Source organism: Pieris rapae, chromosome 7 (assembly GCF_905147795.1).
Source record: "Pieris rapae chromosome 7, ilPieRapa1.1, whole genome shotgun sequence".
Lineage (NCBI taxonomy): Eukaryota > Metazoa > Arthropoda > Insecta > Lepidoptera > Pieridae > Pieris > Pieris rapae.
In genome coordinates this window covers 4,523,915-4,551,047 of record NC_059515.1, presented here as the reverse complement: position 1 = coordinate 4,551,047, position 27,133 = coordinate 4,523,915, and the positions used below count along the sequence as shown (strand labels likewise).

At 32.4% G+C, this 27,133-nt stretch overlaps 5 protein-coding genes across 5 annotated transcripts in view; 4 read left to right on the top strand and 1 right to left on the bottom strand.

Moving 5' to 3' along the window:
- The window catches only part of LOC110993384 (protein Wnt-5b-like), a 39,790-nt gene that overhangs the window by 10,858 nt on the left and 1,799 nt on the right, over positions 1-27,133 (top strand). The window contains exons 3-6 of the mRNA XM_022259639.2: positions 14,821-15,077; positions 17,279-17,459; positions 24,126-24,237; positions 26,211-26,313. Of these exons, the coding sequence (XP_022115331.2) occupies positions 14,821-15,077; positions 17,279-17,459; positions 24,126-24,237; positions 26,211-26,313 (653 nt within the window). The remainder of the gene's footprint in view (positions 1-14,820; positions 15,078-17,278; positions 17,460-24,125; positions 24,238-26,210; positions 26,314-27,133) is intronic.
- Positions 5,231-6,025, top strand: LOC110993421. The gene has a single exon (XM_022259685.2). It carries the CDS (start codon positions 5,471-5,473, stop codon positions 5,810-5,812), a length of 342 nt encoding a protein of 113 aa, XP_022115377.1. The 5' UTR covers positions 5,231-5,470; the 3' UTR covers positions 5,813-6,025.
- Positions 8,264-9,756, top strand: LOC110993402. Its single transcript, XM_022259662.2, has one exon. It carries the CDS (start codon positions 8,414-8,416, stop codon positions 8,831-8,833), a length of 420 nt encoding a protein of 139 aa, XP_022115354.2. The 5' UTR covers positions 8,264-8,413; the 3' UTR covers positions 8,834-9,756.
- LOC110993412 (probable salivary secreted peptide) lies at positions 12,276-12,816 on the top strand. The gene has a single exon (XM_022259673.2). It carries the CDS (start codon positions 12,318-12,320, stop codon positions 12,672-12,674), a length of 357 nt encoding a protein of 118 aa, XP_022115365.1. The 5' UTR covers positions 12,276-12,317; the 3' UTR covers positions 12,675-12,816.
- Positions 21,856-23,098, bottom strand: LOC110998301. Its single transcript, XM_022266857.2, has one exon. The coding sequence runs from the start codon at positions 22,749-22,751 to the stop codon at positions 21,987-21,989; it is 765 nt and encodes a 254-aa protein (XP_022122549.1). The 5' UTR covers positions 22,752-23,098; the 3' UTR covers positions 21,856-21,986.

The following is a 27,133-nucleotide window of genomic DNA, read 5'->3' as shown; positions in this document are numbered from 1 at the left end:
GATATTGCCCTGTTCCTCATAATATTTCGGGAAAGCAACGTCAGATGTACGAATAAATAAAAATGGTGATTTAAAATGCTCACTGTGATGCAATAGTTTATCTTTTTTAACTGATTCACATTTTAAAACACTGGCACAATGAACACTTAAAGTTATAAAGAAAGTTAGACGTAATATTTTTAGCACCATGTTGTTTAATCCAACTTCTTATAATAATAATAATAATAATAGCCTTTATTTCCAAAAAACTATAAAATTTAGGGATGATAAAACTTAATTCAGTTAAGTTTTGGTTTGTCCACTGTTGGACATAGGCCTCCTCCTTCCGGTTCCACTCGCGTCAGTCGCGGGCCAGGCGCGGCATATTCATTTATCATAATATCTCTTATTTTTTAAGTTATAATATAGTTATTTCTCTTTATCCCTGGTCTTGTTGGTAAATTTCGATACTGGTTTTAATTCGATGTATAATATTATTATATTGTTCTTGGATATTCTTAGATTTTTCAGTGTGTTGAACCGAAAAAATATTCTTAAGTGTTTCCTTGTTCTAGTGGGTTCAGTCCTGATTGTCTGCCTTTAAATTGTTTTCTACTTTTAATTTTTGCTGAAATTTTCACTGTTGCCCGAGCCATACGGTGGTCTGTTGGGTGGGTGGTATTAATTATATCTATATTTTCGACGGTATGATGATAGGGCCTTTAATAATAAAAAAGTCTATTTCATTAGCGGTTCGAGTACCTGGTGATAACCATGTCCATTTATTTTTGGTGTTTTTTTTTTTTTTCTTGAAATAAGAGTTCACAATAAACAGTTGTTTTTCTAAACAAAAGTCAATAAGTCGTTTGCCTCGCTCGCTTCTCTTACCGTGTCCCCATAAACCCATAACCAACTTTTCATCTGGAGTGGCTCGGCCTATTTGTGCGTTACAATCTCCAAGCACAATTGTATATGGCAGAGAATCTACTAGTGCATTATTTAAGCTATCATAAAAAAAATATCTATGTTTTCTTGGCTTGACTTCGCTGTGGGGGCATAGACTTCAATTATGATAATCTTATAATTATTAAAGGACATTTAAACTTTTTTTTTTTTTTTTTTTTTTATTCATTGTACAAATTCGTGTGTCTTGAATATGGCGAGAGTGTTTTTCTATTTTTTGGGTGGAGGGTGGTGGTCTACTGCCCCCACGGGGACCAGCCGTATTGGGGGAGATTGTTCTTATTATTTTATTTGTTTTCTGGGTACCAACACATGGTTGCTATGATCTTTTATCAGAGGAAGTAGGTTTAGAAAGAGAGTTCGATCTGGCCCTCATCATGTCAAAAGCACTTGTTCGATTAGTTTTAGACGAAAGAAGTGCCTGTTGTTTTTTTGGTTGAGCCATATGTTCAGCTTGTGGAGAAGCTGATAATTCTCTCTTCCTTTTGTCTGTGTTAGAAACATTTTCCTTGACTATAAGTTGGTCGTATTTTAAATATGCAATCTTGCCATTCTTTAGTTCTTCTATTAATTTTAGTTTCAATAATTTTCTTATTTCTAACACTTCTTTGGAAAAGTCTTCAGAAATAAACAATTGCTTGAACTTTCTCTTATTTTTTAAGATTTCCTGTTTCTTCCAACTATTAACGAAGGATATTAAAATCGGCCTTGGTTTTCCTTCCTGTTTTGTCGGTTTTCCGATACGGTATATTTTATTAACCTCTGTTTTTTCGAGTGTTATATTTAAATCCGCCAGACATTGCCTTTGGACATTCTGCAATAACTCGGTACTACTACATTCCTCCTCTTTCAAGTTAAAAATGACTAAATTGTTTTCCTTTTTTTCTCTTCTTAAATGTTCGACTTCGTTTTCTAAGGTTGCGACTTTTAATTTTAGGTTTTCATTTTCTGCTAAGATAGGTTTTAATTTCTCATCGATTCTATTTATTATTTTGTTAGTTAAAGATTCTTCCAATTTTGTATTCTGTTCCTTCATTTCAATTCTCATTTTCTCAAACAACATTTGAAATTGGTCTTCCATTGTTGTTTAGTGGTAAAAAAATAAAAAAAATAAAATAAAAGTAAACTTCGCTTTGTTGGTATGAAAGCGGCAGGATTCGATCTGGAAGTCTCAATGTGCACAATGTTCCCAACGACTCGTCGCAAGTGCCAATCGACTAATTACTTAGGTCGCAAATAAATCGTATATAACACATATGATATTGTGATTTATTTTAAACAGTGCTTAGGATGTTAGATTAAAGTACTTGATTTGCACAAGACACTTTTAAAAGTCACTTCACTACACTTCGTCAGTTTTTTGCAGCAATTGTCATTTTTAACCATAACTGAACGAGAAATATCCAACGCGGTATGGCGGATAGCAAATTGTTTGATCACGGCTAACTAACTACTGTTTAATGCACGGTATTTATTGTTCACATTTGCTGTGTAAATATGTTGCTTAAAATATCATAGTTCCCGTTTTTTAACCTTTTTTACGCACCGATTCTATTTTAATTTTAAATAAATATACAGAGCTAATGTTAACTGTGCCGCGGTACCCTCATGTCCCCATCATCCAACTTCTTACTACATACTAAATAAATAAAGACTGCAGCTTCGGTCAAAATTTTACCTGTATTAACATATCGAAACTTTATCGGCGGCGTTTACAAAATAACTCCTGATAAGTCCAGATAAGAGATGTTCTATCTCATACTTGTATGAAACTATCACATATTTATATAAGTCATATAACATATATATTATTAAATTTCGCATTAAGTACTTTGAAAGTCTTATTACCAAGATAATATTCTACATTTATACTTTAAAAGTAAAGACGTATAATAATTCCAATTAATTCGATAACAAAGTAAATTCGAAATTAATATCAAATTAAAAGAGATCACTATCTCAATTAAAGTATAATTCTTAATAGAAAAACAAATTATGCATCTATAAATATCGTTATCTAACGGTTTTTCTATCAAAAAGGTTCTACATAGCCTGCTAACATGTCAAAATTAATTTTACTCTGTGCTTCGTTTTTGTTGGTGGCAACACTAGTGGATGCCAACGGGAATCTTGTCCTTGGCAGCCCGTATGGGGCGAATTCGATTTACCATCGAACACATACAAAATGGGCGATTCCATTAATAAAAAGAGATGAAGTTGTTGAAGTGCATGCGCCTGGTGGAGAATTGATTAGAGGCGTTGTTGTACAAGATTATTACGGGACAGGAGAGTGTCATCCTGTAGGAGGAGGGATTGGCCAAAGATCTATTTCCTTGAAACTAAAGAGTCCAAGATCGAAAGGTTATAAGTTTGTGGTTGATGTATATGCTGCGTAGATATACAATATTAAAAACATTTTATTTCTCATTTCTTTTCCTAATCCTTTATAAAGTGAGTATATTTCATTCATTAAATATCTTTTTGGCTATACAAAATCTTATTTACAAATCTGAATCAGTTTAATTCAACCATTTTACATTGAATCAGTGAGATTAGACTTGCAACGAATATTCGGCTATTACTCGGTATTCAGCCTATTCGGCTGCTTTTATTATATTCGGCCGAATACCGAATACTTAAATAATATCTTCATTTTGTCAAAGAGAAATCATTATTAAAATGAAACATTAGAATCGATTGATTTCGTATATATACATATTTTCCTTTCTGTTATAATCACTTAAGTAGTTATTGGTACATAGGACAGGTATATAATCATCTTCTGACTTGGATAAATGTAGGATTCCATGATTCTATAATCACGTCAAATACTTTTGCCTAATATTCGGCGATTCAGTCAGGGGCCTCGCCGAATATTCCGTATACCTACTGCCGATATAATATACTACTATGTTTTGCATGTCCAACTGAAATGTCTCTCACCATCATAGCCTAACATGTTATCAGAACGAAATCAAAGAGTACAGTATGATTTATTGTATTTTAATTATATTTTTTTGTAATAAAATACGTATTAAAATAAAATTTTAATATGAAACAATTTTATTTTTAATAGTTCCTTAGAATATACCTTATATTCTGTCGTACGATTTTGGTCGATTGCATTGATTGAGCAATCTTGAGCTAGCGTGCTGTTAGGTTAATGAATGAAAAATTATATTAGTAGTTAATATAATTTTTCATTCATTAACCTAATATATTTAGTAGTTTAATATATTTTAGTACTCAATTTTCCCTATATTTAATCTGATTATACACTTGTCTACTAAACAAGCAAATTTCCATATAAAGGACAAACAAGTATTAATTTAATTAATAACTAGCCAACATAAACTTTATCGCAAGGTAGTAAGGTTCAGTTCTATATTAAATGAGTAATCGTATCAAGTGACCTCTGCCCAGTAGATGTTGATACGGCTAATGTGTATTAAACATTTTGTGGTAGGGTTACATGGCGGTAGTAATAAGTTAATTATACGCCGCCATGTCACGTATTTGCCAAATATTTAGTATAAGTGTTCTACCCAGAATCAATATCACGTATATTTTGAAATTCATACCAATTCTAATAAATACATCTGTTATTCAAGGAAATGATGTTTTTATTATCGTACGCCATCATTGCCTTAAATTCATAAACATTTGTATAAGATATAATTATCGTATTGAGAAAACTGTATGTACTATTTTAGCTTTTGTTTTTAAAAATCGTTATGAAGTTTTAAATTTAAACTATGACAAGCACTACATATAAACCCTACCTTAACAAACTTCAAACAATGGGAGCAACATGCTGATAACAGAAAATAACTATCTGTTCTCATCTCTTTTACTCCAATTAATCGTTTGATTGTCTGTCTCACACTCGTAGAATACCCTAATTTCTGTATCACTCTTGGAACATCACTTTAAGACGCGGAACTAAAATGTCTTCTAAGTTGTTAATATTATTTTGTGGTCTGATAGTGTCAGTACATTGTACAAGTGTCGTCGTTGGTCGTATTCACGATGTTAAAAAAGTGTATGAAGCCGAATACGAAGCATATGCTGTCCCTTTTTTTAAACGATCTCACGAAGTCTCCATAGAATATCCAATTGGTGATCAAAAAATTAAGGGCATTGCTATTATAGACTTGCAGAATGGTCAGGCAGAGCCTTCAATAACCAGTGGTGGTATTGGATTTGGATTTGCAAAGGTCAAATTGAAGAGCGAGAGAGGATCAGGATACAAATTCCGTTTGGAGGTGTACGCGTAAATTGATATTAATGACTAAGCAATTTTTTCTGTCTTCTTCTGTTCTTTATGTCTGTTTATATATGCCTTTATAAATTTTGAATATATGTCTTACATTCCCAATAAGTATTTAAGTAATAGCAAAAATAAAACAATATTATTTAAACTTAGTTTTCTTCAAATTCTTTCGCCATGTAACCCCGACATAACAGCATCGACCTCATACCGCTTTGCTAGTGTAAGCTTTACACATTCATAAACCAAGCAACAAACATGTCTCTCAAAGTATTCATATTAGTGTCCGCTTTAATAGTAATAGTGAATTGTAAAAGTGTGATAGTGGGCCAAATATTCGATCATAATAATTATGTAAGGAAAGTGCATGAAAGGACTGTCGAGGCCCATGCTATTCCATTATTTAAAAGGGAAGAAGAAGTGCAGTTCGAGTATCCAATCGCCGATCAGAAGATCAAAGGAATTGCTATAAAGGATTTGGAGAATGGTCTAGCTGAACCTTCGATAACAAGAGGTGGAATTGGTTTCAGTTTCGTTAATATTAAACTGAAGAGTGAAAGGGGATCTGGTTATAAGTTCCTCATAGAAATTTATGCATAGATTATATTTTAATAAAGAAACAAAACAGCACAGAAAATTAAATGGCCACTTCTACATCTGATTTTATGTTTTATATTTGGGTGATCCAATCTTAGAGTGAGTGAGATTGTATAAGTTCGATTGTAATACTATTCGTAATATGTCACGTGTTTAAGAATGTTGAATGCCTTGAAATTGGATCATATGAGATTAAAATGAACTTGAATATTTTTATCAATGTCTTTTAATTAAAAATCATTTTTTTAACTAAAAAAACATACTAACGAGGTAAGTAGTTTTCGGAATTATAAATGTATTACTATTTACTATGTTAGTAATTTATTATATTCTAAATGTTATAGTTTTAATGAAGAATTAAATATATTAAATATAAAAAGGTTTAAATCAATGAAGGTATATTTGTACTATATAATAAAAAATCCTTCATTCTAGAGCTATAAGAATAAGAGTTTTTATATGTATAATATGTTAAATGGAAAACGGTAAAAGGAAACTTAGAGTAAAGGTTTAAGAAAGCAGAACCTGCAGGTTGAGGAAAAAGGGAGTTAAAAATTAAGTTTATTACTTTTACATTTTTTTTAAATCAATTTTACAGTTAAACAAAGTATAGTCAACCGAGTTATTATATTATTCTATATATTTATTAAAACAGACTCACCACATAATTATTATTGTGTACCTTAACAATTTTTATTACATTGCAGGAATAAAAGCAAGGTCATGGCTGAATCATGTATATTTCTTAGTACATGCTTAGAATATTATTGACATCATCAGAGGAACTACTTATATTTTCCATAACAGTTTTATAATGAAAAAAATAATTGTGACTCAATAATAACAAGGTCAAATAATGTTTTATGAAACGATATATCTCTTGATGGAATCGTAACGTTATCCATCGTTTGTTTTTTGTAACACAATATAGGTCTTATCAGGGTGACGATGTCTTATTTTGATGTGTTATTAACCCTTGACATTCTACTATTCTTGGTACTAAAGTATTTTCTAAACAGTTAACATTTCTGCGAAACTTGATTTTTTTATACATTCTATATGAATATTATTTAGATTTAGGGTCTGTTTCACAAAGTCCGGATAAGTTCCAAATAAGCTATTTATTACTTATTGGCAGGATAAACACTTTTGTTGCGTTTCACGACACGCGTCAAGAGACCAGAAGTTTCTTATTCGGAACTTTTATCTTCCAAATAATTTATGTGTTGCATAGTTATTTGGTACACTTATAAACGTCAAAAAAGAAATATATATTAAATGCTTCTAATTTTACATTTACTACCAGTTCTCATATCAAGGGCGTAGAACGGAAGAGAAGAACTGAACTCTCTTCTCTACTTTATCTACTTATTCAGTCATACATTGTGAAGGGTCTGTACCCTTAGCGTTTTTAATAAAATCAGGGAGTATCCTTATTGTGCAGTGGGAACAATTCCTTAAAGATAATAATAATAACTGTAAGAACACTACTAAATTCGGACACTAATTTGTAAATAAAGTTTCTGCAATATATTTTAATACTTACATATAGATGGTAATGTAATGTATGTAATATTTTAAACTAGATACATTATATTACCACCGTATATGTAATATGTGTTTCTATTCTAATATTTTACGTATTACTGTTTGCGGTCAAATAAAACACACTTTAAACTAAGAAATGTTTAATAAAAAAATTATTTACCGTGTAAATTCATGAAATAACCTGTCTGAATCGCGTACACTTCTACCAGGAAGTTATAACCTCTGAAGATGCTGGGGCTGTCCAATTCGAGTGCAACAAAACTCTGCCCAATCCCGCCTCTTTTCAGGTAAACTTCGCCCCATTTATCCTGGCGCAGATCCAGAACTTTAATTGCATTGATGACTTCATTTTTCGTACAGTTTACGGTGAAAGTCTCCGATCTCACCCAAATCGCTGGATTTTGTTGATGGACTTGTTGGTAAATCAGTTTGGAGTTTAAATCCGGGTATCCGAGTATTAAGTCGTGTGCAAAAATATTCACAATTGGTATTAATAGAAGTATTTTGAAAAACATTGTACCTACAACGATCCTATAGTTATGATTGTGGCAAAATGAGATGAATTACGTAGTGTATGTATGGGTGATAATAAATAAAATCAATAAATTATTTTTGTAGTGTGTAGCATAACTAAGTATGTAGCATAGCGTGTTGTCAAAAAAAAATATATATATATGAGAACACAAAAATAAATAAATATATAAAATGAACTGCCGTTAATGAGAGCATCTCTTCCAGCCAATAATATATTTATAGACACAAAGGGGATTTTACTTAGAATATTTATTTGTTAACATCAGTTTTATAGAATACGTTGAAAACAGATCTAATAAGACAGAAATAAAGACATATCCAATTCACCTTTGTTGTTGTTCACCTAAATTGGAACATCCTGTATTTTACTCACAATACTAGGAAACTTCTGAACAAACAAACGTAACTAACTCGCTAATTACTGAACTATAAATCTCTAATGACCTAATACAACAACAACTATATAATACGAAAAAAACAACCAGAATCGTCATTGTTATTCGAATTTTCGAACAAAATTCAATGAAGATGGACGCAAGGATTTTGATCCTTAGTGCACTATACATCGTAACTGAAGTTACTTCAAACGACGTAAGATTAGGACTCGTTGCTCCAAGCTCAAGGAAAATTTATGGCGAAATAAAAGAAGCAGACCCAGCGCTCTGGAAAAGGACAGATGACGTCATAATTAATACGCCACACAACGAGATCATTAGTGCCGTCTTTGTCACTGATCTGCGAGATGACAAAGATGGAGAAGCATTCATCGAAAGTGGCGGAGTTGGGGAGAAAAGTGTGACCATTGGCCTGAAAAGTCCTAGTATTTTAAGGGGTTACAAATTTGAAATTGAGGTGTATGGTAATGATCCCAGTGCACAGTTTTATAGTAAGGGTGGTTTTGCGCCTTACAGTGGGGGCGCAATGTACCCAAGAAAATATTAATTTGTAATTTTATTGTTGTCAAAATGTGTACATAATTAATAAAACAAACCAAACAAAGTTAGAAATTTTAAGAAAGAGTTTTAAGGGTTTAAAGAGTCGAGTTTTTAAAATGTATTTTATTTGTAAATAATTAAATTAACAAAGATTTTCAAGGAGTTATTTTTGTTTCTCAGCGTTGGCCTTAAGCAGACTTTTCTTCTCTAAATACAGACCAGACAGATTTCAAAATAAACTGTATCTTTAGATCGCTACTGCTAATAATTTCGTTTGCAGTACTGTTTTATTAAGTAATTAGAGTGCTGTTCGCGTGTTACATTTCTTTATTATAATAAAAATATGTATACAATAAAATGCATTCAATTATGCTTGTATTACTTGTATGTTTATAGAACTAATTAAAATGTGAATCAGAAGTAATAGTAAAATTTATTCTTAAGTAAAAAAACACATGTCGTCGCCTTATTCGGTGTAAGGCATACTGATTGCCTCTTAATGTTTTCCTTAACCGTACGAATGAGTGTGGAGCTGGGATTCGAATCTACGACTTCAGGGATGAGCCGAACGCTGAAACCTCTAGACTATGCCAAACGCAAACAAATCAGAAGTATCAAGTAGACTATTTTTAATAATTTACTAAATGTATTTTTACCTCATGAAAATCGCAAGCAATTACAAAAAAATTGTGCTAATAATTAAACTCTTGCAAAAAACTGGGCACCTAAAGAAATTTATGTTCGAAGGTCAAAATTAGTTAACTAAATTATATTTAATTGTCCGACGTAGTCTGTGTTCAAGCTAAGATTTTGGCAAGAGGAGGTCACACTCGTTATTAGGTTTTTACATTTGTCACTTTATTTGATATAAAAATTATCGGTACACCGGTTTTAAAGTATGTATTCATTAAAAAAATATTCAGAATTCTCTTCACACACGTATTTGTTTAAGTTTATTACAGAGTTATAAGTCTGTACTTATAACCCTCTAATAAATAATAAATATCGTCCTTAGGTATTTATGTAAAACTTTTTTAGTTGCCTATTTCCTTGTTGAGAGAGTTAATATTATGTTTATAACAATATTCTTGTCTCATGTCCCTTATTATTCATATTTTACATAAGTTATTGTATTGCAAATACATGCATTTACACGACAAATCATTGTAAGACCTTCTTAGTTTACCTGATGACATCATTTCCGTCAAGGATAGTTTCTTTCCTTATTTAATTTGATAAACATTTCCATTCTCGAAATATCGTGGAAGCGTTTACAAGGCTTATAGGTATTATACACGTAGGTTTTTGAATAAATAGTGTTGCAATACGCGTCGGTTTCCATATATATGTAAATGTTTATCACTTGCCTACTATCTAAAGATTAACGTTTATTCATAATAATGTATAAATTGTCTTAATAAGCTTGTTAGTCCGCTATTAAAGAAGGTTCAGTGAAATGTACTAAGAAATTTTTCACTGTAAAAGAGAGATGTCATAAAGGTATCTTGCTAACAGGTCGTAACATAAATGAAAAATTTAACTCTCGCTTATTAAAACCTTTAAAACAATATGAAACGTACCAATTTTTAAGAATAGTCCCTAGAGTACAACTATAGAAAGATTTATAAAAATCATACATATTCACGGAAAAGAGATTTTTATATTGTACTTATTAACGATGTTTACTTAAAGTGTTTTTATTAATAATGGTGCTTAATTTCAAATTTTCATAGAAATTCGAAGAATAACGATTATATTAAACTTTTTCCACTGATAATATTTCAAGTGAAATTTCTTATCTTTGATTTATGACTTGCTTTTAAAATTAGCTATTAACTTGTCATAACAAGTGAATCATTCAATACTAAATATTAAAATATATAAAAAATATATACCGTCTCTGTTACTTCTAGTAATTATATTTTAATTGCACAATAAAAATCGTTAATAAAAATAAAATCAGTTTTAAAGACTTACAAATGCAATATTTAGATACGGACTTACATACAAATTACGAACGTTTAATTACACACAGCTGAATATCTGAGATCTTAAATATATAATATTCAACTAATTGGAGGCTCCATCCAATATAGTGGTTTTCTATATCATATAAGCATAAATTGCGAGCGCACATTTATTTATTAAGAAATTTACAATAGTGCAATAAAAACATAATCTAGACATAGTCGACATACCACAAGAACGCTGAATAAATAAAAACTTATATACTAAAACCAAGGATATATACGTATAATCTAATCTAAATAAAATTATATTGATTAATACAATCCTACTGGTAGGTACCTTACTAAGCCCTTAAAAAAACATTGATACTGATTGTTAAACGACAAATCTTATTCGAATACAATATGTATCTATAAATCAACTGATTAATAAAAGTTATTATTTATCTTATTGTTAATAAAAGTTCCCGGCCCTACAGTCATACACACTCTGTCTTCTTTGCCGATGAGTAAGGATGCCTACAGGTTCAAATTTAATGACGTGGAATAAGTGATACCTTGATGGTCTTATGTTCCGAAATAAACGTATTTTATTATTTATTTGTTTATTTATTTAGTGATTTTTTAATTCATTTTTCTAAAACCATAGACTAATCGATGGTTACGGCCGGAGGTCAATCGCATGATCTCAGAGTTGATAAGCGTTCTTCGTTTTATCTTTCTATTCTAAAGAGAGCCAAGTAGCTGATACAAACTCGTTTCTGAATAAATATTATTATTATAATATTTCCAAGAAAATATGAACTACGTAAAATGATCGTTTCACGTATTATGTTTGTTAGCCATGACACTGGCACGTCATATGATGTGCCATTTTGATGGATATATGATGCCTTTGTCGAATGTTTACGTGGAATGCATTATGCAAAAGAGCGACAAGGTTAGACGACAATCTTTTTGGTTTGTGTCTGTCTGTCTTTGGTTGATTATTAAAAACTTTACAGAAATTTTAAATTAATTAGAGCGTTGAGTATTATTAAAAAAAAGCAGATACTATTGTAATCTGTTTTTAATTTCAAATTTATACACAAAATCGTGTCGTGTGCTATTTTTTTTTATTTTTTTTATTTATTGTAGACATAATCTTAAATAGAAAGAAGATGGTATGGTGGAAACACAAAGTAAACACAGGTTTTCTGTCCACCAGGACGTCCATCTCGCAAACCATAAATAAGGAACATACGCCAACTATTAGTGCTGGGCTCCGGAAAGATACAAAAGAGTGCCAGTACCAGTTTCAAGGGCGAAGGTACAACTGTACCATCACTAGTGTATGGTAATACCAACTACAAATGTGTGAGACGGTGTTGGACATTTGACTTTAATAGGCCTCTACGTTGCGTCACAAACTTACCAAACGAAGATTTTTGTAGTTCCAAAGCTCCACTCTTGCATAAACCCATCATTGAATATATAAAACAATATGCTCTCATTAGCACAACAGTGCTAACGAACGAACGAACAATGCGTCTCTTATCTCTTATCAGTCTACTTTGCTTGGCCGCGGCCGTAAGCAGCCAAAGTCATGACTTGTCTCTTGGTCAAGCAACTTACGGCGACGTGATCGTCTACAAACTGAACGAGCACAAATATGGTTTCCCTTTCATGGTGAGGACCAGTATTATTGAGTATCCTGAGCCGGGGCAGCACAATTTTGCCTATATTAAGGCGATTTATATCAAGGACAACGAGAGAGATGGCACCGGAGGTTACCCAACTATTTCGGCTGGTGGTATTGGGCAGCGTTTTGTGAAGATCAAGCTTAAAAGCCAGAGAGGCTCAGGAATGAATTTCACGATAACCATCTATGGAAGATACTAGTCTTATGTGCCAGGCCTATTCAGTATTATTAGTGATATGTTCGTATAAGTGATATTTTTGGTAATATATCGAAATTATTTTTTTGTTAAAAAATGTTATAAATTGGTTTACTTAATTTAAATAAATTATTTATTATTGTGTATGTTCATTATTTTTTTTACTCTTTAAAACTTTATATAATTTTATTATTTTACTTTATAGAATACTATTTTTACCTATATTTATTTATACCCTATCAATACCTTTCTTTTTACGATACCTCAACTGACTTTCACGTGCTTAAAACTTGATTTAAATCAACTGTTTAATATTATAAGATTCAAAATCTCCATTAAAATTGACACTGTAGCCTTGAGGCGATTACCTACAACTTCAACATATTCTATTTTATATGCGTACTTTATATAAGAAACATTTAAGTTAAAATCTATCTTTTTTAATAGAAATTAAAAATATAACAAGCCTTAATTTGTTAGTTCAAAGACGTTCTGGTAACCTCGGCGTGTTTTCTTTACTTTATGAGTAAGTATTAATATTTGTCCACATTCAGGGTTACGAATATTGCTTTCGTCTGAAAAATAAATTTTAATGAGAATTCCCCGTTTACTTACGCGTTCTTAGTTACGTAAGAGCATAATAAATAGAAGAAATAAAAACGAATAGTCTTACATTTATAACTTGTTGTTAAACCTTATTTATATATATGTAGTTATAACTAATAGCATATATACATATTTTTACTATTTTATCTCAGATTGTTTACTTCCACTATCGCGAATTCCAGTTAGGTTCTGTCATGGATTCTTTTTAAGTAATATTTACAATTTCGTATTTGAATTCATCTGTTGGTTTTGTGATGTAAATTTTGACGACCTCACAATAATTAATTAAACACAGGTTTTAATAATATTTAAACAAAAAGAAAATAGATAAAATGTCTTTGTATCGGCTGCTGTCTACATGAAGCTGATCACAACTACGTCTGTTTTATTGATTTGTAATCAATTAATCTAATTAATTTAAAAAAATCTATATTTACTAGCCAAACACTGAACTCATATGAATAAATTGTGTCTTTATGCATCAAGCAAGCAAATTATAAAAAAATATATTCCGATTGACTGCGTGTGTGTACTTCATAATATTTTATTTATATATTAACAATTCGTTACAAGTATACAGAAATATAGAATCGTAATGTTGAATCCAGGCCACCAATGTGAGGAAAAAGTAATATATAAGATGTGCGCAAAACGTGCAAAACTAGTACGTACATAAGACATAATATATTTATTTAGTCAAAACTAATGGAACAAAGGCAAATTAAAACATTTGTAAAAAATAAGGGGCAAAAAAAGGACCCTTAAAAAAGAAAAAGTGCACATGAATCACGTTACACAGTACTAAAGATAGGAATACGATGTGGATAGGTAATGCTCAGCAACTTAAAGCAAGATAGAGAAGGAACTAAGCGGATAGAGACGGGAAGTGAGAAGAGAGTGAGGGGATTGCACGTATATAGTTTTTGAAAAGCTTAGTCAAAATTTTAAAAAACTTTCTGAGATTTGAAGGAGCTCTAGGATTTAATGGGTAACCAGCCTGGCCGCTTACGGAGAGATGTGGTCGTACTTTCTTAGAACGAATTTAAAACGGATATACATAATTTTTTTTATTATCTACTCGAGTATATACCTACTCTCATATAAATGATATTTAGACTTGTTTCGCTGGAAGCTCTGTAACTCAAGCATGTTTTTGTTACAAGAGACATGAGTCATTAACAACGATACCTACTCATTAAATTTTGTATCACTTAATGAGGCCCATATAAAATATCGCTTTCTTAAAGGTATTAATGACAAGACACAGACTTTTTCATTTCTTTCTTAGGTATATTTAAGTCGTTGGTTCCGATAGAATGCCACAGCGACCCCGGAGCCTCTGTGACGCGGCTGTGTAGGAACTCTCCTGCAACTTCGTAGGGCACGGGATGCGCAAATGCATTTCCACCTCGAATATTTAAAAAAAGGGTATATTTAAATGGGATGCACAAATGCAAAATTTTTAAACAAAAATAAACCGATCCGTGATCCGCGTAGCTTGTGTTCTAATGGCTTTCATAATAAGGAATTAAATGTTTTTTCAGTAATATGGGTCTTCTCGAGTTCGAAAAATGGTCAAACCAGCCGGGACTTTTCTCTGAAAAATCAAGGTTTTGTGCCCGGCTGCGAGGCCTGACACCGGGGCAGCGTCGAATATGCCGTCACCATAAGGACCATATGCCGACTGTTAGTGCTGGGGTCCGGAAGGGTATTGAAGAGTGCCAGTACCAGTTTCAAGGGCGGAGGTGGAACTGTACCATCACCAGTGATGAGACCGTATTTGGACCTTTGACTTTAATAGGTACGTTTTGTTTGTGACATACCAGCACAAATAACTCCTCTGTTTTAGTTGATATATAGTAAGGGTATTGTAAAAAAACACGGAAAAGGAATTCGTACACTATATTGCTTTAATAAAAGATTTTTAATATCTATAAATCCTAATATCGTTATCATTATCGGCGTCGGCGCGTTTCAGGCATAGAGGCTGATCCTAAGACCTATCAATTAAAATCGATCAGGATATAAAAAAAACTATATTATGAAGTCATGACCAAGAGTCATGGCGCCACTGGTTTTTTGTCTATTTTTGCGACGTAAACACAATTTGACACGAAGATCAATCATTTTAGTTAAAACAGCGTACATTAAGGTTATTTTGAAGGTGAAATGTTACATCTCACCATAAATAGATTTCTGACACTTAGGGTCTGTTTCACAATGTCCGGATAAGTTCAATTTTTTTTATAGAACAGGGGGCAAACGGGCAGGAGGCTCTCCTGATGTTTAGTGATACCGCCGCACATGGACACTCAATGCCAGAGGGCTGGCGAGTGCGTTGCCGGCACTATTAAATATATATATAAGCTATTTATTACTTATTGGATAAACACTTTTGTTGCATTTCACAACTGTCAGATAAGGCTATTCGTCATGAAACGCGAAGTTTCTTATTCGGAACTTTTATCTCCTAGTAATTTAGGTGTTGCATAGCTATTTGGTACTTAATCGATACATTGTGAAACAGACCCTTACTCTAAAAGTTCTGTGGTTATTGAAAATTTGTACAGAACATAACTAAAGTCGCGAGTGGAAGCTAGTTTTATTTGAAAGTGACATGTAGACAGGAATAGCTGCGGTTAAAGGATTAGAATAAATAATATTAAATGTGCAAAGTAAAGCAGCCTCATTTAAAAGGAGCATAAATTTCAGTTAAAGTTGTCGACACAGTGTCGGCTCAAAGTGATTTATAGTTTTACCGGATTCCTTTATTTAATCTGTGCTCCCGTGGTCTTGTTGCACTTATTAGATGAGAATTTCTTTTTATAATTAAAGAAATACTACTTTCGCGTTAGGAATGTATGTCTACAAATAAGAATTAAATATAGTATTAGTAAGTACAATTAGACCAAGGTATTAAAATTTATGCAAAACATAAAAAACCGAGATTTTGGTTTATTCACAAAAAAAAATTTTTTTCTCGAAATTTGTTAAAAACTTACTTTTTACTTTACAACTTCTGTATATTATAACCTTTTGATGGGCTAAATTTTTTCGCATAAATTTTGTGGTTATGTGAAAAAAAATGTAAATGTAAAAGTTTTTGATCTTTTTATTATCTACAACTTTGGCATTAGACTTTTTTCCATAGGACATAAAATTTTGCCGAAAAGTCGAGATGAGCCGTTACTCTTAAGAACTCACCCCCTTCCCCTTCCCGACCACAGATCGCCTCATTCATTCATTTTTTTTAATAGAACAGGGAGCGAACGGGCAGGAGGCTCACTTGATGTTAAGTGATACCGCCGCCCATGGACACTCGATGCTAGAGAGTACGTTGCCGGCCTAATTTTTATAATATTCTCCTCCTTTTCCAATGGTTTTCATCCTACTATTGTTCTTTTTTCATCGACATAAATCATCGACCCTAGTCGAATACAATATCTATTACAAAAGTCTTTAATGAAATAACCGAAATCCGTTCGTATGCTGGATTGACATTGTTTATTTTATTTGAAAACAAGAGGTGCAACAAAATAGTACTTTTCTTTATTTTTTAAGTTATACTTCTTTGGCGCGTTAGGGAAAAATGATGAGAGTAAATTTTTACGATAAGCGCGCATACCGTTACAATAAACCGACACCCTGACACCTATAGTTGACATTTTAGTTTTCCTATTGTAAGTGTAGTTTTTACTACAATCGCAGAATAAGGCAAAAGATAAAAGATTTTAACTTTTTTATGCCAAAGAGGCAAGGTAGAGGTAAACTTCTAACGCTTGTACATACACACGCGTTTTTTTATTGTTCTATTTTTATACAAAACCCTAAATGAAGTTTATTGCAAATAGCCTTTAGTAGTAGTTGTAATAAATAGCTGAAGTAACCGATACATCATGATCTTAAAGGCAACTTTAAACCAAATATTTGTAAACGAAGATATTGTTAATCTTTTGTTTAACTAAGTTTTGATTTAAGACAAAACAAATGTTTTTTTTTCAGCATCCCGCGAAACAGCATTTACCCACGCTATAACAGCTGCTGGGGTGTCATTGTCCATCTCTCGAGCATGTCGGGATGGAAGTCTCGCGTCATGTGGTTGCAGCCGCGCGTCACGGCCACGGCACTTACATAATGATTGGGTATGGGGCGGATGTGGGGATAACCTGGAGTATGGATACAAGTAAGTACTGTATTTTAATTGTTGTACATGTAATTTTGAAGTGAAACTTCTTTAGAATCGTTGTGATTTCAAACCGGATGCAACGAAAAAGCGACAGTAAAAAGAGACAGAAACATTAATTCATATGATTTAACGTGGGAGAAAATGAGATAGATAAACTTCTTTCGAATCGTCGTGATTTCAAACCGGATGCAGCGGTAAAGAGAGACAGAAACATCAATTCATCATATGATTTAACGTGGGAGAAAATGAGATAGCAGGCATTATACAGCCTCTCTTTACTGCCGCTTTTTCATTTGATCGAATTTCAAACTTTCGATGTTTTAGTTTTTCCCAAATTAAAAATTTATATTAAACTTATAAATTAAAATTTATCATTAAAATATACTGTTTTAAAAGAACACACACATTTAGATAATGGAAAATGATTAATTTATATATGATTAATAATAAAAAAAATGTTTTTGAAGGTTTCACTTCTACCATGTGTGAATTGCACATATGTTTTTGAAGTGAAACTTCTTTAGAATCGTTGTGATTTCAAACCGGATGCAACGAAAAAGCGACAGTAAAAAGAGACAGAAACATTAATTCATATGATTTAACGTGGGAGAAAATGAGATAGATAAACTTCTTTCGAATCGTCGTGATTTCAAACCGGATGCAGCGGTAAAGAGAGACAGAAACATCAATTCATCATATGATTTAACGTGGGAGAAAATGAGATAGCAGGCATTATACAGCCTCTCTTTACTGCCGCTTTTTCATTTGATCGAATTTCAAACTTTCGATGTTTTAGTTTTTCCCAAATTAAAAATTTATATTAAACTTATGAATTAAAATTTATCATTAAAATATACTGTTTTAAAAGAACACACACATTTAGATAATGGAAAATGATTAATTTATATATGATTAATAATAAAAAAAATGTTTTTGAAGGTTTCACTTCTACCATGTGTGAATTGCACATATGTTTTTTTATTTGATAATTTGTTTTATTATATTATACTGTAATCGCGGTCAGCGTAAGAATTTATGAAATTAAAAAAATCATTTTTTTGCTTAGCCATCAGGTTAATTAAAAATAATATTATTTATTAAACATGTAAACAATTTTAATGCAAAAATAATAGATCTTTGCTTTGCACGGGGATATTTTTTTGGTATTCACTTTAAAAAATCCGCACTAAAATCTACCTTTGGTACCACCTGACGCATTTGTACCTGAGTATCAGGAAACTAGAAAGTATACGAAGGTACATTTACCTGAATATCCGCGACACCTTTTCCAATGCTCTATTTCACTCTTCGCTTTCAGGGTATCGAAAGCGGGATTTTCTCTCTTTCAGACTCTATACATACATCATCTTCCTTCCCTTATCCACACCCCCATAACTTTGTTGTGAGAGTGAATAAAACGAGACGCAAGGTCTGACAACACGTAGGCAACAGTTGTGTGAGTGCACTTGAAATTCACGTGAAAATTTTCACGTAAGGTCAAAGGCAGGAAGGTATCTTCACATTTATTTTACCCTGGTTTACAAGTGAGCCCGTAAGACAGGTGAACTTACCTGAGCACTGAGGTTTTTTACCTGTGGGACCTCTAAGTAGCTTAGGTAGAAGCGCATCTTTTATTGCTTAATTATTTAATAGCACCAATTTTTTTTTTCATAAGTTAAGAAAAATATATGATCAATAATATAATACATAGTTAATTAAAATAAAAAATAAACAAAGGGTCCGTATCAGTTTGCTTTGCTTAACGAAACTTAATTTGCTAAGTTGCAAGCTGTCAGGCACACCTCAAGGATGTCAAACCATGGTAGCAGACAGATTGGGTACTAGGAGCGGTGAAATATTGAAGATATTTTCACGGAAAATTTGAACTTCGAATACGGAAAACTGGTTCGAGTTTGATTGGTACCATTTATTCCTAGACTAAAAAAGTACACAAATAATATCAAGACTTTTTTTATAAAAATGTTCAAATAAAATAGATTCATTACTTATCGACACATAAATTATTCGAAAGATAAAAGTTCCAAATAAGATACTTCGCGTTTCATGACGAATAGCGCTATCTGACAGTCGTGAAACGCAAAATTACTGTTTATCCTACCAATAAGTTTTAAACAGCTTATTTGGAACTTATCCAGATATTGTGAAACAGACCCTTAGAATAATTAAAATATTGTTATTTTAGGAAAACCTATTCAGTACAAAAGTAAGTCGGTTGTTATGAATTTAAAAGCACACTCTTATATCCGCGACAAATAACCTCCTACTTGGATCTGGGAGCCTAGAACTTTTTACGTAGTGAAAGGGTTAAAGAAATCACCTGAAAACATTGTTCATTTGTTCTCGTTTCTTTGTATTATTTTAATATACGTAATACAATTTATTCGTTAATAATGGTAAAACGAAAACAATGAACTTCATTTTGAGGTTATTTTACCAAGATGACATAAAATTATACATTAAATGTACCTCATACTGGTCCTGAAACTTGTCTCAGTACCACATCGGTTTTCAAAGAGAGGGTACGCTCTCCTGCTTTCAGAGCTCGGAACTACGATGAAAATGCCTGAAATACTGAAAATTTCATTCCTTATTATCAGGACAGTATAAGGCAAGAGGAAATTCTTCGTGAAAAGCCTTTACGGTGTGTGCGCAGTGGGCGGCGTTTCTACGACGCTGTACACACACAAATAATCTGTGGGAGTCAACACATTTTCTACCCATTGGTTACTCGAAAGTAACACATACCGTCTACACTGTATAGTTACCGACCGATTACGATACTATAAGCGTTTATAATCTGTATATACTTTTTGATTTTAATTAATTACACTTAAAACTTCATATTAATGCATCTTAGAATAGTTAGTTATCTCGTCAAATTCTTCTAAATATATATTTTTTAAGATATATATTAAATTTTAGACAATATAAAAAAGATCAGAATTTTGTAAATGTGTAAAATAACAAATATAAACAAATATAATATAATATAAATTCACATAAACTTTTTTATGACGACGCTTTAAAAAAGCTTTTCCAATTTTCCCTTTTGAATTTTCTCGATACGGGTGGAAGAAATCGCAAGAGGTGTTGCGGAATTTTAAGAGGGAAAGCTAGGGAGGAAAAGCTTTGAGGGGTGAAGAAGTTTAGTTTACTTCATAAAGGAGATTTTCCCGCATTTGAGCATTTTTAAAACCAGGCAAGCAAGAGTAGCTAGGAGATTCTTAGGAATGTGGAATGTCTAAGTTTTGCCGGCAATGTCTTTCGCGCAAAACAGTCATTAATAAGTAAAAGAAATATTACCTCAGTTTAAAAATATACTAATTTCCCTTTCACCTAAAATCGCCAGTAGGTTTCATTGATAGGTAGGATACCATATATAAATCCCGAATAAATTCCCCGAAATTCAGGCGAATCGGAATAACCGTCAGCGGAAAAATATCGAACAAATACCAGGCTACAATACAGCACAAAGAAGTATTATTTAGATTTACTGTATAAAATGAAGTAGTATAATACATACAATATTTACTCGGAGGCAGTTCACGAAGTCCCGGGTTTCAACATCTCAGCCCATAGTTTAAGTACACATTGCATATTTTTAATGATAACCTTATATAAGAAAGTGGGGATGATGGGGTAATTAGAAATCGGGATATTCGCCAAACTATTACTTATATAATATTTTATTACTTATATTATAAGTAAAATAGTATTTTTTAGTTAAAATGTATAATTTTTTTGAAAAATGGTATCTTGGAAATATCAATATTTCTTTCTTTTTTATTAATGTTTACTTATTACTGTAATAGTGTTTTTTTTCTTAAAATAAATAAAATAAATAAATAAAATAGCCTTTATTGCTGAACTTATTTTTACAGTAATTTTTCTTACAAATACGTTTATAACTTTTAACAGTTTCTTTTCTTTTCATAAATCAGGTATCGGTAAACGGTCGTTTCTACATTTCAGCTTGTCTTTCGACATAGGCCTCCTCTAAAGATTTCCACTCTGTTCTATTTTTCGCTATGCGCGTCCATATTGGGCCCGCCACTTTTTTGATGTCGTCCTCCCATCTTCTAGTCTGTCTGCCTCTGTTTCTTTTACTATCTCGTGGTTGCCATTCAGTTATTATTCTCGTCCATTTCTCCTTCTTCTCTCTTATCATATGCCCAGCCCACCTCCACTTTAAGCACCTGTATGTTGTGTATGCATTCTTAAATTTTGTTTTGTTTTTGATACATTTTAGTTTAACTCGGTCTTTTCTTTTAATTCCTATTGTGCTTCTCTCCATTCCATTCTGACAAACTTTTATTTTCCTTGCTTGTTCTTCTGTCAATGCCCATGTTTGGCACCCATATAGTAAGCGTTATTTTTTTCCTTTAGAGGGTCGTGGTCATTTTTCCCCACGATGACCAGTCGGCTTGGGGAAGTATTTTGTTTTGTTATTTTATGTTGGTTCATGTTGAGCTGTTTATTTTTCCGTTTACCGACAGTTAATTGTTATTCTTTGTTAGTTGTTGTCTTAGCGGGAAGAGACGAAAGAGAATTAGCTCTAATCCTCATTACGTCGAAAGCATTTGGTCTATTGTTAATCGGCGGCATTAGAGTTTGTTGTTTCCTTGGTTGAGCATTGTTTTGTGGGGATGATGATGTTTCTCTTTTGCGCTTTTCCTTATTTATGTTAGTATTTTTTCCTTTTACTACTAGTTTGTCAAATTTCAGGTACGCGATATTTCCCTTTTCTCTCTCCTCTTTTAGCTGCGCCTGCAACGTTTTCCTTTTCTCTATTACTTCCTTTGTGTAGTCTTCTGTAACATATACATTTTTGAAGTTTTTCTTCTTTCCCATAACTTCATTCTTCTTCCATTCGCTCGTAAAGGAAATCAGAATTGGTCTTGGTTTTCCAGAAGACTTTCCCTTTCCTAGACGATATATTTTGTTTATCTCATGTTCTTGTAATTGTATGTCAAGGTCAGTTTTGAAAATATGTATTGTATTTTGTATTAATTCTTGTGTAGACCTTTCGCCTTCATTTACTCCAAACATTATCAAATTGTTTTGCTTCTTTCCTCTTTTTAAACTTTCTACTTCCTTTTCGAGATTTTCTACTTTTATTTTTAAGTTTCTATTTTCTGTTATAATAGGTTGAAGTTTTTCGTCTAATCTCTCCATTATATTATTTGTTATCGAATCTTTCAATTCTATTGTTTGGTTCAAGATTTCATTCTTCATTTTATCAAACAATAGTTGAAACTGATCCTCCATTCTTGTAAACTAAATCTGCGTGTTATGGAACGTAATTAGTGGTAGTTTTTATTTACTTGCTCTGGCAACACTAGTTAGCTGTTACTGTGACAAGTGTCAATGTCATTGATCTTTTGTCTATGCTCAATATGATTGGTGGATTTCTAACCTCTAATTATCACTTTTTGGAGATACTTTTGTTGAAATTCAAGAACTTACGTGATATTGTGTGAAATCGGTAGTTCCACTACACGGACGACACTTCAATTTGTGTTTTGTGACGTCGCAGTCTCAAGAACAGTGTACGAAATTATTTTTTAGCACTCAATAATACGGAGCTACACAATTACGATGCTTACAGTATGACAGCCCAGTACAGTACCTAGTTTTTTTTCTTACTTAAACGCAAATTTCCTAGTAAGTTATACAGGTGTGACGGATTTACAAACATTTTTTTTGCGTTAACGGTATACGTATACATACATCATCACTAAAAATCCTTCATATTGAAAATAAAGCGAGTGAGTAACGGAAAGCTCGGATTAACCCGCTTAAACCTTTAAAGCGAGCTTAGAACCGTCTCCTTTACCAGGCTTTCATGATATATTAGGAGTATTTTTTACCCCATGTGTGGCACGCATAGTAATATATTTTTACTAGATAATTTAAGCCTAGTAAATATTTACTTAGTGACTAATTATATTAGCTAAAACATGTATTATAAATTAACGATAGTTATTATTAAAACAAAAGTGTTTATTGTGCTACGAAAAAACCGGCCCTCTGTTTTAACGTGACGCACTGCTACGGCGTAGGGAGTGAATGGGCGTGGCTTGTTCCCCCTGTATTTTATCTCTCTCTGTTGCAAAGTCGATGTAAAAGTTTTCGGGTACCAGGGTCAACAAAGGCATAAAGTTTTGGAAACCTTCGTATATTTTCGTTTTGTCCATGGGCGGCTGCATCATTTAACATCAGATGAGCCTCCTGCCCGTTTACCCTCTGTTCTATAAAAAATATGATAGTCTCTTTAAATACAACAATAAATACAACTCCTCAACAACGGCATCGACAAGTATATATATACATATGGTGGGTAACATTACGTATATGTTTCTACGACTGTTATTTTCTAAGAAACATAATTAATTTAAGTTTTGGATTTAAAACTTATAATATTTTGAAGTATAAAAAGTGTAGAACAGGTCGAGAAAAGAACTCCTCTAAAATCTCACTGAACAAATGAATGCGAAAAATATATCCAGTATCAATATTATAAAATTTAAATAAAAATATCGATTCTCATTTTCTAGTACGGCAGATAAATTGGACCCATACTCACGCAAATGAAGGCTCATTACTGAAAAAAATTGCTAATTAAAATAATGATTGTACCAGGTTCACAGAAAGCTTTGTAGATGTCCGCGAGAGGGAGGGGAAAGTGAAAAGAGGCAGCCGGGAACAGGGACGTCAGTTAATGAACAGGCACAATAACGAAGCTGGCAGACGGGTATGTTAATTTTTCGAGTGACATTTCACACGTGGAGCACAGATAAGATAAATGGTCACTACTCCTTGTATCTCGGTCTTATAACTGTTTTCATTAGTCAATATAGTGTAGTTAGATATTAATCAGTTATAATTCAATGTATATCTCTTTTATGACGTTCAAAAGTGTATGTTTAATTATGCTACCTACATGAATAAATGATTTTGATTTTTCAGTCATGATTATTCTAAGTTTTATAATGATATTTACCTTTAAAGAACTAGAATATATTTGAAATCGATTTTGTAAACACAGTTTCTTATTAAAGAACCTCGAACATAAATAAGGAGATCAATCCGATTTGTTTTCAACTCAAACTGCAAAATTCATAATGTTAGAACATTCATTTGGCTTTAGCGTCGACATTTAAGATTACTGTCAAACGTACTTAGTTATTTCAAAGGATGATATTAATACGTAGCAGGAATCTGCATATTTAGCACTAAAATTATGTAGTTATTTAAAACTAGATTTCTATGATACTTGTAAGTCTATTCAGCAATATTTTGTAGATATTCCCCGTTAGTTTGTCCGTGTTCTTTGTTAGGGACTTATTGCTAGTCAACTGTTAACTCAGTATTGAGTATGTAATTAGTAACTTCAATATCCTATATAAAAAATATTAAAGTAATTTATAATTTTTCGCTTACGTGTATCTTCCCTTTTTTCTTATCCGTTCGTAAACCGTGTCACATCTCCGGGTTCGCAGGTGTCAATCAGCGCCCCCTACGGCTCGACTCTCGGGCCTTACTTATTTCTGATTTAAATAAACGACCTCTCATATTTTGTCAACGGAGTCTGAGAGATGGTATTGTTTGTTGATGACACCACTTCTTTTTAAAGTAAATATAAAAATCATATTATTTGACGACGTAAACAATATTCTCTCATGTAGTTAACTAATTTAATGTAACTAACTTACTACTTAATGAAAATAAAACAAAATGTACTGGATTTACAACTCCTAGCGTAAACCGAGATATTGGTTACCTGAAAGTTAAGGGTAGTATACTAATTTTTCTTGACAAAACTGAATTACTAGGCATAACAATAGATAGTAAACTACACAGTGGGGACTTTACATAGACTAGATAGAAATCTAGTCTATGTAGAGACTATCTTTCAAATAGGCTGAGCTCTGCAGCATATTATATAGTAAAGAAAATCTATCAGTTTACTTATAAGGACACGGCTACAGTTGTGTATCATAGCTACTTTCACAGCGTTATGTCGGGCGGTATTCTACTATGGGGTGATGCTGCAGAGGTTCAATCTATGATTGTGCTGCAGAAGGGGGCTGTTTAGGGTTTTTGTTGTGTTTCTCCGAGGAAGTCGGTACGGAATAAGTTTAAGGAATGAAAAAACACTATCCGGTCAATATATTCTTGAAGCCTTGTTATATTACCATGTACTGCACTCAGTAAAATTTAAAACAAACGATAATTTCACCTTCAATTTAACGATTTTAAAACAAACGATAATTTCACCTTCAATTTAACGATTTTAAAACAAATGTTAATTTCACCACTCAACAGAACCAATTTAAGCGCAGGACTTAGGCCGCAGAAGATAAACCACTGCTTATATGGAAATTGTATTCGTTTTTACAACAAACTCCCAAGCGAAATTAGAAAATTATCAACAAATAAATTAAAAGGTCTCGTGAAACGTAAATTAGTCAATAAAGCTTTTTATAAATATGACGAATATTTAAATGATCCTATTCCGTTGGGTGGATTGATTTTCTCCATTCCAAACGATTTGTACGACTCAAAACTTAGTGATTAAAAAGAGTGGCGGTGACTTTCTTGCCTGCTCTACGCTGTTGTAGCAAATGTAAATTTAGAATTGATTTAACTTTTTTTATCTATGTGTACTTGTTTGTTATAAAAGTTGTTTTCAGTTTAAGTTTGACTTTGAGTGTTGTGTTATAGGCTGTTATCAAGAAATCTCGTGTCACGTGTAAATGTCACGGTGTTTCGGGGTCTTGTAGCCTCATCACGTGCTGGCAGCAATTAGCTACATTCAGGGAAATTGGTAAGTTATCATGATTTATTTTTTGTAACTCTACTTATTTTGTCTATACGATTGTACCATTAACGCCTAAGTTTGGAACTCTCCTGAAGTCAGAAACAAAGAGTCCAGAAACTCCGTCAAGTTTACTTTATTCTTTTATAAAAAAACCGTTTAAATATTTAAGAGCCGTCAGTCGTTTAAATAATTAATGATTTAATGGCACATTTTATAAGTCTCTCTACAAGTTTAAAATAAAATTTAGACAGTTATCTTAATTATTTTTGTAAGGGTCTTTTTCACAATTTTCAGTTCCAAATAAGCTATTTATAACTAATTGATAGGATAAACACTATTGTTGCGTTTCACGACTGTCAGATAGCGCTATTCGTCATGAAACGCAATGTTTCTTATTCGGAACTTTTATCTTCCGAATAATTTATGTGTTGCATAGCTATTTGGTACTCTATCCATACATTGTGAAACAGACCCTAAATGTTTTATGGGAGAAAATAAAATTATTATTATTAAATTATTTTAAAATTAGTCATTAAAGTAATGTTACAATTTCGAACTTCAACCGTTCACTAACTAACTAGCCAACTCACTCAGTAACAAATTTATCGACTCCAAAGAAAATCCACCGATATCAAATCGATTTCACTATCCAAGCTACCAAGACTACATAAATTCACAGGCGCTTCATTACTCTCTTCTATTGTGGCGGTAATGGCGGCTCGTTTGGTACCGAATTAGCCAAATGGTCCAACGTTAGGTTTGCACTGTGCTAGGTAACTTATAGGATTGTTTGTGGCATTTATAAATGGCGGAAAAACGTGCAAGT